Genomic DNA, 13,183 nt, shown 5'->3' with positions numbered 1-13,183 from the left:
CAACTGGATTCAATACCTTATTACTTTTCATCCTTCACACAGCTGCTGGAAACAGAAATGTTGTTTAATCCAGTGGTCCCCAACCTTTTTTGCACCAAAGACCGGCAATGTGTGGCAGAAAAATACAGTAAATATAAAATTACACGACGGGCTTAAAACAAACATACATTGGAGGATTAATGTAACTCACCATACGCTGTTTCAACCTTTTTTTAATAGCAGCCTCCCCTAAAACTTGATGGCAAATATCCTTGGTAATTTAGACGTATATATATATATAATAGACGTAATTAGTTCTTCTCCAATCCTGAAAGGTTTCTTGGCCATGACAAATGCGATTTGCCACGAGGTATGATGCTCTCAATGCATTCGCTTTTGTTGATGTGGTGGCCCTCAGTTATTGTTTGTCCTTCTTGCTCGCGCTTTTATTCTTCCAAAAAATTCCTAAGTAATCCATGGTGTTTAGTCTGTTATGTATCAAAGCAGCTTTAAAGGCTTCATTGCCTTGTTTGCGAGCTTTTGGCCACATATTATGCTGAGAAATTTTAATTTTCTTCACGGTTGTAGGCTCCTCTTCTGGCTCGTCAGTTGGACTATTCCCCATAAAAAAGCTGTCCAAAGATGTCTGGTTTTCAGACAGAAAACCTGATATGATTTTATTGTAATCAACATTTTGTTTATTTAGAATTTATTCATAAAAATACATACAGTGGTATGAAAAAGTATCTAAACCTTTTGGAATTTCTCACATTTCTGCGTAAAATCACCATCAAATGTGATCTGATCTTTGTCAAAATTTCACAGATGAAAAAACAGTGTCTGCTTGAACTAAAACCACCAAACATTTATCGGTGTTCACACTTTAGTGAGGATAGCATGCAAACAATGACAGAAGTGGGAAAAATTAGTAAGTTGAACCCTCTGCCTAAGGAGACTCAAAGCGCAATTGAAACCAATTTTTACCAAACATTTTAAGTCAGGTGTGTGCCCAATCACTGATGAGTGGTTTAAAGCTGCCCTCCCTACTATAAAACACACACCTGGTAAGAATTGTCTTGATGAGAAGCATTGTCTGATGTGCATAATGACTCGGTCAAAAGAGCTGTCTGAAGACCTGCAATCAAGGATTGCTGATTTGTATAAAGCTGGGAAAGGATACAAAACCATCTCTAAAAACCTGGATGTTCATCAATCGACAGTCAGAGAAGTTGTCTACAAATGGACAGAGTTTGGCACTGTTGCATCTCTCTCAAGGAGTGGCCATCCACAAAAAGATGACTCTAAGAGTTCAGCACAGAATACTAATACAGAGAGGTAAAAAAAAAAAACGAGGAGTTGGCACAGTCCAATCTATCTGTGCACACATCAACTATATGTAAAACTATGGCCAAGAATGGTGTTTGTGGGAGGACTCCACGGATGCTGCTGTCTATGTTGCTTGTTTAATGTTCACAAAAGGCACTTGGACACTCCACAGACGTTTAGGCAAAATATTTTGTGGACTGATGAAACCAATGTTGAGTTGTTTGGGAGTAACACACAACGAAATGTGTGGAGGAAAAATGGAGCAGCTCACCAACATCAACACCTCATCTCCACCGTGAAGCATGGTGGAGGGAGCATCATGATTTGGGGCTGTTTTGCTCTCTCAGGGCCCGGACAGCTTGCAATCATTAATGGAAGAATGCATTCAAAAGTTCATCAGGAAGTTTTGGAGGAAAACCTGAGGCCGTCTGACAGACAGTTGAAGTTAAAAAGAGGATGGATGCTGCAACAAGACAATGATCCGAAACATAGAAGTAAATAAACTTGGAATGGTATCAGAAAAACAAAATACACGTTCTGGAGTGGCCAAGTCAAAGTCTAGCTTGAACCCCATTGAGATGCTGTGGCATGACCTCAAGACAGCGATTCATGCCAGACATCCCAGGAATCTGACTGAACTACAGCAGTTTTTTTAGAGAAGAATGGGACAAGATTAGTCCTGATCGATGTGCCAGACTGATCTGCAGCTACAGGAAGCATCTGGTTGAAGTTATTGCTGCCAAAGGGGGGGGGGGGGGGGGGGCACAAAACATTGAATATTTTCCCCCTTCTGTCATTGTTTGCATACTATCCTCATTAAAATATGAAAACCTATAAATGTTTGGGTGGTTTTAGTTAAAGCAGTTTTTTCATCTGTGTGATTTTGATGAAGATTTGATCACATTTGATGGGGATTTTATGCAGAAACGTGAGACATTCCAAAAGGTTCAGATACTTTTTCATACCACTGTATATTAGAATAATGATTAACAAGAAAACACTCTTCTGGTCAGTTAACTCCTGTGGGTCACTTCCTGTTAATTTTGGACGACTTATGGGTCTCTTCGTGTCTGTTTTGGGACATTTGCGGGTCACTTCCTGTTTTTGGGTGACTTCCTTTTTGATATTTACTTTTTTTTCTCGTTACCAAAAACAGTCACTGACCCAAATAAAGGGATGAGCAGAGTGTGACGATTTTGGGTTTTGGTATGTAATTTACACAGGTCCCTGCCGACTTCAGCCGTGTCCAGCAGGGAGAAGTTGTCCACCGACAGCGAGGAGAACGAGTACATGAGTCCGACCTCGCTCCCAGCATCGGGCGCACCCTGGATTATCACCGGCTCCTTGGTGCCGCCGCCGCCCAGCCAAGCCAACCACCACCACAACGATGTCAGGTGATTGTCTTTTGAAGATAGATGAATGTCGTTCAGCCACTAGAGAAATTTACAACTCTCATCACTAATCATATTGTGTGGTTCACCTCTCTTTCCAGTGGTGAGGGCATAGATGTGGATGCGGGCGACCCACAAGTGTATGAAGCCATGTGCAACATCCAAGCGCAGGCGGCTACGGCTGATGCCGTGGATCACGGTACGGCCCTTGACCTCCACATGAAATTGTAGCGTAGCACTGTACAACTTCCGGTGTGATACAGGTTGCATTCTTGCGTGCGTTTCAGAGCGTCCTCAGCTCTCTGCAGCAGCGTACCACGCCAAGTCATCAGACGGCTCCTTTGAGGACGCGTACGAATACGACTGCCCTCGCCCTCTGGCTCCCCCGGCGCCCGCCAGGCGAGTCCCAACAGATGCCAACGGTCCCTCCGACGCCTTCGGCGGGCTCAGCATCGACAGTGCTGTAGAAAGCGGTACGTGTCATCTTAGTTGGATGATAATTAAAGATACACGATAATATTGGTTACCGATGATTATCGGCCGATAATGGCAGTTATGACGTCACACAGATAATACAGATAAAAAAAAATTAACCGATAATGCAATCCGATAATTATATACTTGATTTAGCCTCCAAATGTGCGCAACCAAGCAGTTTTCTCCACTTCTCCACCACCGCCTACTCAACCCCTCCCCTCTCTGAAGCCCCTGTGGGAGGAGGAGGAGGGGTTGAGGAGTACGGCTTCATAGAGGAGGCGGTGTTATCAGTGTTGAGGCGCTCTCACTAGCGTGCGTTGATCTTCCCGTGTGTGAAATGAAATAAACGACGCTCCCGCTATCTACAAAACATGCACTGCAGAAGTTCCACGAGGCGTAAAGAAAGCGTCCTCATTGAACACCACTAACCCAACAGCCATTTAAAACTGCATCTCAAAGATTTTTGGAATGAATACGAGGCTGCTGCTAGCGCGAATGCTAAAGCTATTGTAAACACAAATAAACTATAAAGGAAGCTACGGGGCTTGTGACGATACAGAGATGCTGGGGTCCTCCCGGAGTCGGGTTGTTTGGGAATGCAGCCCAAAGTGGGTGGTAAACTCCCATCTATGGCTAAACACCTCATGAGACCGATAGTCGACAAGTAGCTGTCTTCCGACGGAGCCCGCCGGTCCGGCAGGCCGCCGCCTCGCCCTAGGCGGGCAGAGCAGAGCCATGCACCGAATACGCCGCAGCGAGCCGGCCGGGGTGGGCAGATATCCGGTACGAACTTAGCTGCCGCCGCCACTCCGGTTCAAGACAGAGGCCTGGCGCGGGTGCTTATTTGGCAGCCGGACGGACTGAAGGGCACAGGCGGGAGGAAATTCCTGAAATGACCCGATAGCCAAACCCCTGGATTAAAAAATAATGCAGTTTATACGACCACGATTCTTCATGAAAGACATGCCGATCACATCAGTTTTACCACAGACATTTGGACAAGTGATGTCAAGTAAGCATGTTCATCATGACAGCGCAGTGGTTAGTTGATAATTGTAACATGCACCAAACCACACAAAGAAGTCATCCAGTCAGTAATGCATTCAGTATGCTTTAAATTTATGACATCTTAATCAGATCATTCTTCTTAATTCTAGTCAAATAATTTTCCCCATTTTGTTTGAGTGTTGAAGACTAGTTAACAGATGAATGCGCCAGATTATTCCATTTACTTGAACTAAATATTGCCATTTGTTCTTATTAAGCCCAAACATCTCAAAAAATAAGGTAATAAATAAGGTCATTTTTCACCTAAATCAAGAAAAAATTGCTTTCTAATAATGTTTTGAACCATACATATTCTTGAATAAAGAACATTTCTGACAAGTTTTTTTTTTTTTTTTTTTTTCTAGGATTACATATAATTTATTGCTTAAAATAAGGCTGTTAAGCTTATTTTCAGCTGGCTATTTTTCTTCAAGAAATCTGAGTGAAATATACTTGAAGTGCTGGCAGTTAATTTCACTTATTTCCAATAGATTTACACTGAAAACAAGGGAATTTAACTAGTTTTAAGGAGTTGTGTTTTTGCTGTGTAGTAATGTTATACGTTAGGAATGGCTTACTTTTAAAGCCATTTTTGTGGAACTTAGGTATTTACTCTGTAAGTAATTGTTGCCAAAAGTTTACCATTACACAATGTCAGACAGTCTTTCTTTATTTAGATGTTGGAATTTACTACTTGTTCACATTTGATGTTGAAAAAATGAGCAATAATATTTTTGCGCAGTAATATTTTCTCTTTTGTATACTTTCAAATTTTACATAAATCTTTTAATAGAATTATCGGCTTGACATTATCGGTTATCGGTTGGAACGAGGAGGAAATTATCGGCATCGGCTGAAAAATCAATTATCGTGCATCACTACTAATTAGTCTAAGGCTCGGTTCAGACCACAGGTCTTAATGCATGAATCCGATGTTTTCGTGATATCCGACTCGAATGAAGCATTAACATGACTGTCTGAACGGGACAAGCCGCATAGAAGTGGACCACTTCAAATCAGATTTGGGTCACTTTTGTATGTGTGGCACATTTTTCCAGAATGCTTGAACTATCAAGTCTCCCGAATTGGAACGCATGCAACAATTACGTACGTCAGCAAATAGCGAGAGCCGTAGGCAGGACAGCAGCGATGTAGCTGTGCAATAGTGTTGGCACCTAGCTTGAACTTCGCTTTTACGCAGGAGGCAGTGTTGACCAGAGTCATAAAATCAAATGAAGCATAAGTCTGATAATGCTGGGTTTTCTTTCTGTGAGCCAAATAAGCAATATTTCAGTATTGCTTACATGACCGAGTCGGGGCAAAATGTGCGTGCATTAGGGGTGCAATCGTTCAGTTAGCCCACGGTTTGGTTTGAACCTCGGTTTTGGGATCACGGGTTCGGTTTCGGTTTGCGTTTTGCTTTTTTTTTTTTTTTTTTTTTTTTTTTTTTTTTTTTTTTTTAAACTGCCTTTATTTTGCTTTTTAAAAAATGAAATAAACACTTAAAATGTAAACATTTTCGACTGTTAAAATGCCTCTTAGCTCTTTGGCAAGTGTAGTGACTGACTACTGAAATACACACACAGTAGTAAAAAAGTTACTTGGCAAAGTAACTGGTGATACCTTTCATGTTTTTTTTTTTTCATAAAAAAAAAAAAACAAAACAAAAAAACAAACAAACCAAAAAACATAGTAACCTTTGCTATGTTTGGAGTTCATTTAATGTTGTGACTCAACCGTTAAAGATGATAAAATTGCTCCCGTTTTTGCCTTAGTTCTCCCCTCTGTCTACTTTCGTCATGTGAAAATTTCAAAACTGTTTCATCCTTTAAAGATAGACTCAAGTCAAGATTTTGCCGATTTAGGAGTAGACATGTGCCGGTTACTGGTTTCAAGGTTTACCGTGGTATGAAAACGTCACGGTTTCAAAACCACTGAAATTTTCCGTCATACCGTAGAAAATGTTAGCCTAGTCTTATTTGGGAGAGCAACTTCGTCAAGGCTGTAAATCTCATGGCCACTGGGAAAGAAGCTTGAATGAAGGAAAAAAGAATTGCGTCAAAGATCGCTGATTGCGACAGATGATCTTGCCCTAACCAAAAATGCACGTTCGCTGGAAAAGGACAGGTCTCACTCCCAATGTTTTTTCTTGATGAAAGCGTGACACAACAATATTTATATTTTAACTTATTAACTTTGTCTTTTTAACACAAAGGCATGACATGTAGACTAGAGTTGACACAATGGCTGAAAATGGCGAAACTTTGAGCTTTTTGCCCCCTCCAAAAAAACAAAAAAAGTTGTGCAGTAAATATTTTTTGATTTTATTTAGAAGTGTTTTTTTTTTTTTTTTTTTTTTTTTCTTCTTTTAATAGCAATTATTTTTGTTCTTGCTCAAATCTTGAGCAAACGCAGCTGTGCCTGTGGATAGTCTATAAGTTCTATTCATTTTAATTTTATTTAAAATGTTATTTATTTTTACATTATATTCATGTAACAATTTGCAAATATGTTTCTAAAGATAAAAAAAAAAATCCCCCCCGGATTTTTTTTTTTAACCCATACATCTCAAAATGACACATTTTGGAGCTATAATTGCAATACCGTGATACCGTAAAACCGCGGTATTTTTGCCCAAGGTTATCGTACCGTCAAAATCTCATACCGGCACATGCCTATTTAGGAGTATTTTGGATAAAAAGTTGCTTAGGTTCGCTCGGAAGGTTTACTACAACAGAGCCTTTCTGAGAAGTTTACTGCTCTAAAATGGCGGCTGTTTACTAACGCTACCATGTGTCATTTCGCATGTAGTTCTATATGCATGAGATATCTAGGCGTAGATTGTATGATGTCGGCCACAGTCAGGAAATATTGGAGCCGCCTAGCATCGCGTTTGCTACAAACCAAACGCGTGACCAAATCCAAACGGATGAAAAAAACAAACAAACCGCAATGCACGAAAAACGTGCAGATTTTGAACGTAACGTACGGCGTACACATTTAAAAATCAGTGCTCACTTGTACAAATAACGCCGAGACCGTACAACTTGACAGGTATGAATTATAGTGGACCGTCACAGTTAGGTAGTAGCACTCTGTAGCACGGGACGTCCAACTATCAGCGGTCAGGGCAAAACATAGTGTAAAGCGCTTTGAGCGCCTTGAAAGGTGGAAAAGCGCTATATAAGTATAACACCATTTACCATTTCACGAAATCATCTTCGATGGCTTTGCGTGCCATTTCATAAATGTCGGGGATTATGTTGTTGGCGAAATATGTCCGCGAGGGAACAATATAACGCGGGTCAAGCGTTGCAATTAAATTAACTAAGCCCGCATCTTCAACCACGGAATATGGTTGCATGTCTTTTGCAATGCACATCCCCACTGCGTGGGTTATTTTCTTGTGTTTTTCTGACCTGATATTGTAAGGCTTTTGGAACGCCTCTTCTATAGACCCGTGTGTTTTCACTGGTGTCATCTTCGGGGTTGTCCTGCTCTGAGAACGCAATGTCTGTGGGTGATCCCGGTGTTCTGTCAAAATTAGGCTCGAGCGTTTACGTCACAGCAGCACGGGATCGTGCGAGATTTGCGACAACGCAGCCATTTCGGAAGCACGTCTGCATCATGGGACATTTAAACTTAACGGCAAATACAATTCAACTACGAGTGCCAAAGATGGAAAAATCTAAGGAAAACTTGCCAGTTTGATACAGAGACAAACTTGTTACCACGGCGAAGGACAGATATGTGAGCAATTTTAAGGATGTGAACAATGTTGACCCTCACGAGCAAGCCGAACACAAATGGAATAAAGATGTCGACAAGCTTCCACCACTACGCGAAATGGACATCATGCTGTATTTAGTGTTTGGTGTATGTTACTACACTCATCAGCAATTCCGAAACTACAAATCGCTACAAAGCTACGAACAGTTTTGCTACGGATGGGTGCGGGATCTGCACCTTATGACCATAGCAAACGGCAACACCATCTTTCTAGCAAAGGTAGGCAATGTGTGTTTACATTAGTCTGTGAGCACGGATGTACAAATTTTTTGTTGCAGAAAATGTAGCCTGTGTACAAATTCTTTGCCACTCTCTCACGTCAAAATATCACAGCCTTTTCATTTAGCGACGACAGGAATTATGTCTTATGAAGACAATGCACATGTATGCATGCTAGTTGTTTAGCTGTAGCTATAGCTAACAACAGGCCGACTTAGGGCATAAAGTTACCGAAATTTGCGTAAACAAACGAAATTAACTTACCGGAGTGGAAGTGCATAGAGCAAACTCTGTGTGTAACTGTAGAATCAAACGTTATGCCCTTCCTTCTGATCGAGGCCACCCATGCCATTCTTCGACGTTTGGTAAGTTCAGATATGACCTTTCCCTCGCATTTTCTCCATGTAGGGATCCGGAAGAAACTCAATGGTGTTCCGTCGAGCTCTACATTCTCCTTTCTATTCGATCGGTTGTTGCAATTCTTTACCGCACAATAATTTCCAACCATTTTTAAAGAGCGACCTGTGTTGAAATGCCTCACTGTTTATGTTTCTCGCTTCCAAAATGGCGATAGCGGCGGAAACCTCGCGAGTGCCACGTCATACGCTCGAGCCTAATTTGCTCCCTTATAAAATTTTGCTCCCAAAGCTTTTGTGGCGCTGAAAAACCCCTCTTTTACATTCAATTGGACTCTCAATGTTATCCAAAGTGCTAACTAAACTAGATACATCATAAACATACATGTGCAACACCAAAATGGCGTAAATTAATACTTAACGACACGGCAAAGTTGTTAACAATGAGAGCGCGGAGTGCAGTTACTGTGTGCAGCTAACACGGTAGGATGTGTCTGAGAACTTTTGTACATGTCTTTACATGATCAAACTTAAATAAATATTCCTTTCTTTAAAGAAAGTTTGTAGTGTTTACTTTGGAATCGCCGCATTCGTGGCCATTTTTAACGTTACGCGCATGCGCAAACCCGCAAGGTAGCAATTTTTGATGGGTTGCAAATTTTGTCAGAACACCGGCTGAGGTGCCCAAGTCATGTTAGAAGTGTTGCCGTTAGCATAGGGAACAAGCGCTAAGCAATGCTTGCAAATTGTTTTGTTTTTTTCTTCAATATTTTCTCTCCGTCTGCATTGTAGTCCACGGGGAAACTGAAATGTTGCCACACCGCAGATTTGAAAGAAGCCGGTGCCTCCTCAAAAATCGGTCTGTCGACTCCTCCGCTCGCCATAACTTTTTTTGTTTTCTTTCTTGTTTCACTTTCACCTCGCTCGTAAGCGAGAGAGGGCGTTACTCGGCTCCTATTACACAGGTGCTTGACAGCGATTGGACATTTACTCGCGGGGCGGGAATTTCTCCACAGCTGCGCTTCACGTCACACACAGGCACACAGAGTTTGACCAATTCATTCCACAAGCGTTCGGAATAAATTACTGTAATTGCAAAACCAAAAAGGCGCGGTTCTAAAGGCATATTGAACCGTACAGGGCGAACCGTATGGTTCGGTTTTGAACCGCAAACCGTTGCACTGCTAGCGTGCATGTGTTCTATCAATCCACATAAACTTTGAATATAAGGCTAAGCGGGGATTATTATTGTTATTTGTGTATTTGTGTTTTTGGAAATCAAAATATGATCACCCTTGAATGACGTACAGCCAGCGTGTGTAGTAGGCATGTGCTGATATGAGATTCTGATGGTATAATAACCTTAAGCCAAAATATCACGGTATTGCAATTACAGCTCTAAAATGTGTTACTTTCAGATATCTGGGTTTTAAAAAAAATTGTTGAACAGGATTTTTATTTTTTTTAAAACAAATTAGCAAATTGGAACATCAGTATAATGTTAAAAAATATGTACATTCTCAATAAAATTGAAATAAATGCAGTCCTTTAGGTGAGCCCTAACCCACAGCCCAACATTATTACCATCAGAAAATAATTGAATTATTTTCCATGAAAAGCACGTGTGTATGACTCGTATCATGTTTACATTATACCCACACTCTTTCTCAACACTGACATTTGCCAGAGAAAATAAATACGTTTTACCAAAGTGAGACACACTAAACATGCTGGAGTTAACTCTCATAGCTGGTGAAAAACATTAATGACAGTGCTTACTAACCTTACATTTTGCATATATGCGGAATCATATTGGAGATATTGCCTCCTCAGCAGCCACTCTCCGCAAACATGTTTTATATGTCGGTTGGCCCGCCTCCTCTAAGCCGCGGCCGTCTGTAACTTTTCTGTAGCCGAAGTATTCCCATAGCAGCGATTTCGTTTTCTTTGATGGGGGGAAAAAAGTTCAGGAGTTTCACCTCCTCCAGCCATCGTGTAGCACAGCTGACTCACTAGCATTGAGCAACAACCGGTGAGGCAGAGTTGAGTCTTACAGCTGCAAGTGAGGGATTTTTTCCATGCATTTTTGGGACATAAAAAATGGCTAATACCTTCGGGACGGTATGCCAGAAATTTTTTGCAGTTTTGAAACCTTGACATTTTCATACCATGGTATACCTTGAAACCGGTAACTGGCACATCTCTAGTGTGTAGTCATTTGTTTTGAGGCTTCTGTGCATGCGGGTCAGTTTGCTTAGCGCGTGTCGCACTGCAAAGTAGTGCGCATGCGTAATACTTGAACGGTCTCAATGGACAAAGGCAGTCTGAACAGGCACGCCAAAAAATATGACGAAAAAATCGGAAATGTGCAATAAGACCTGCAATATGAACTAAGCCTTAGTCATATTTTATCTCAAAATGTGTTTTTCCTTGTCTAGTTTTTGTTGACGAAAACCTGACTATTTTAGTCTAGTTTTAGTCGACATTTAATAAAAATGTTTTCGTCTGTAAAATTAAACACTTTTACTCAAAAAATAAAGTTTCCAACTATTTTGAATGGAGATTGACAGATGAGCACATATTTTAGCGTCTACAAGGACAACGCTAACTTGGTGAAAATACACACTCAGCAAAAATAGTATATTATTTTAAAATGATTTATACCCACCTGGACTCCATGAATGTATGTATTTAAAAAAAAAAAATGGCCGAGAGTTTGAGGCTACGTCTACACTAGGACGGATAATGGCCTTAAATGTGTAATTAGTTGGACTATACAGCGTGTCAGCTACACTAGTATGCCTTTTATCCGGATTAGTTGTCACATGGATAATGTAGGCGGGTAGTATTACCATCTGCTTCATATGGACTGCTGTCTCTACAACAATCGGATACTAAGGAAGTGACGTCATGCCGCGCAACGTTAACAACGGAAGTGGACGATCACGACGTGGCATTCCCGCTCTTTTCTTTTCCACACATTTTTCTAGGGCTGTCAAAATTATCGCGTTAACGGGCGTTAATTATTTTTTTAAATTAATCACGTTAAAATATTTGACGCAATTAACGCACTAGGCCCACTCAGACATATTTAAATGTCAGTACAGTGAAAGGCCAACTTGTTAATTGTGTTTTACGGAGTTTTTCCGCCCTCTGCTGGCGCTTGGGTGTGACTTGCATATGTTATGTGGCGTAATGTCGCCCTCTGCTGGCGATTCAGTGCAGCTGATTATTTGGGTTTCGGCGCGCTTTTCTGACGGGATTATATGTCGACGCGAACTCACACTAATAGACAGTGCTATTCAGACCAGCTAACGTCCGCATCCAGTATTCAGTGGCAGTTCTCATAGCCCCATCACACTGTTTGTGTCTAATACATGCATTGCTTGTGAGTTATATTCCTCCTTTGTTTATATTCATGAGCATTAGATAGTTATTGATGATGTGTATTTGAATTTGTTCACATATATGGTGAAATGCAGTTACATTGTTAGATGCTTGTGAGCTAATTGGCTAGTGCTACTGCTCAAATGGACACGTGTGTGTACATTTTATGTTATTTTGTGATTTATGCAAGTTATTGACACATTGCCTTGTTATTTTCAGTTTTACAAAAATACAAGAAACGTGCTCCTGTCAAAAAGAGATGACTTCAGTAAAGCCCATGCAACTTTGCCACACCGTCTGATTTCTTTTTGGAACTCATGTTCGCTATCTGTCAATTTGTGTACTCACACACATTGAGGACAGAATAGGGCTACTAGTTTATTTTTTGATTGAAAATGTTTCTAATTTTATTAAAACGAAAACATTAAGAGGCGTTTTAATATAACATTTCTATAACTTGTACTAATATTCAACTTTTAAGAACTACAAGTCTTTCTATCCATGGATCACTTTAACAGAATGTTAATAATGTTAATGCCATCTTGTTGATTTATTGTTATAATAAACAAATACAGTCCTTATGTACCGTATGTTGAATGTATATATCCATCTTGTCTTATCTTTCCATTCCAACAATAATTTACAGAAAAATATGGCATATTTTATAGATGGTTTGAATTGCGATTAATTGTGATTAATTACGAATAATTAATTTTTAAGCTGTAATTAACTCGATTAAAATTTTTAATCGTTTGACAGCCCTACATTTTTCTTGAACCTTTAGACTACGTCGCAATTATAGGCTTCAATTCAGTGCCCGTTTGTGGTCCTCCTATTGCGGATGACTCTGAGATCAGCGTTTTTTACAGAGCTCGTTTCCCGTTGTTTCCGATCGGCCAGCTGCGGGACTGGCCCCTCTCAACTCACTGCCAACTGAACATCAGTATATAAAAATGCGTAGAGGAAAATTAAATTCCGAAAAATGACCTGCGTGGTACCCCTAGTCAAAGAGGCACGCGATCAATTTTTTAATGACATTTCTGCCTATCAAAACTGTCGCCACTTCCAGGATCGCCACTGTTATGCACAAGCACTCCTGGTTGCGGCTTCCAGGAAATGCACGCAGCGCAACACCATATGTTTCTATTTTTTATTTTCCAAGTGGTGAGAGCGCAACTGAGCATCGATTGTAACATCCCAAGTAACGATGTC

The 13,183-nt window shown here is 40.6% G+C and overlaps 1 protein-coding gene across 1 annotated transcript in view; it reads left to right on the top strand.

Annotated features, from left to right (window-relative positions):
* The window catches only part of LOC130906611 (E3 ubiquitin-protein ligase CBL-like), a 42,136-nt gene that overhangs the window by 23,565 nt on the left and 5,388 nt on the right, over positions 1-13,183 (top strand). The window contains exons 12-14 of the mRNA XM_057821105.1: positions 2,529-2,699; positions 2,798-2,895; positions 2,984-3,169. Of these exons, the coding sequence (XP_057677088.1) occupies positions 2,529-2,699; positions 2,798-2,895; positions 2,984-3,169 (455 nt within the window). The remainder of the gene's footprint in view (positions 1-2,528; positions 2,700-2,797; positions 2,896-2,983; positions 3,170-13,183) is intronic.

The sequence above is a fragment of the Corythoichthys intestinalis genome, chromosome 18, assembly GCF_030265065.1.
Source record: "Corythoichthys intestinalis isolate RoL2023-P3 chromosome 18, ASM3026506v1, whole genome shotgun sequence".
NCBI classification, from domain to species: domain Eukaryota; kingdom Metazoa; phylum Chordata; class Actinopteri; order Syngnathiformes; family Syngnathidae; genus Corythoichthys; species Corythoichthys intestinalis.
Note: the sequence above shows the minus strand (reverse complement) of the source record. Positions and strands in the feature narration are given on the sequence as shown.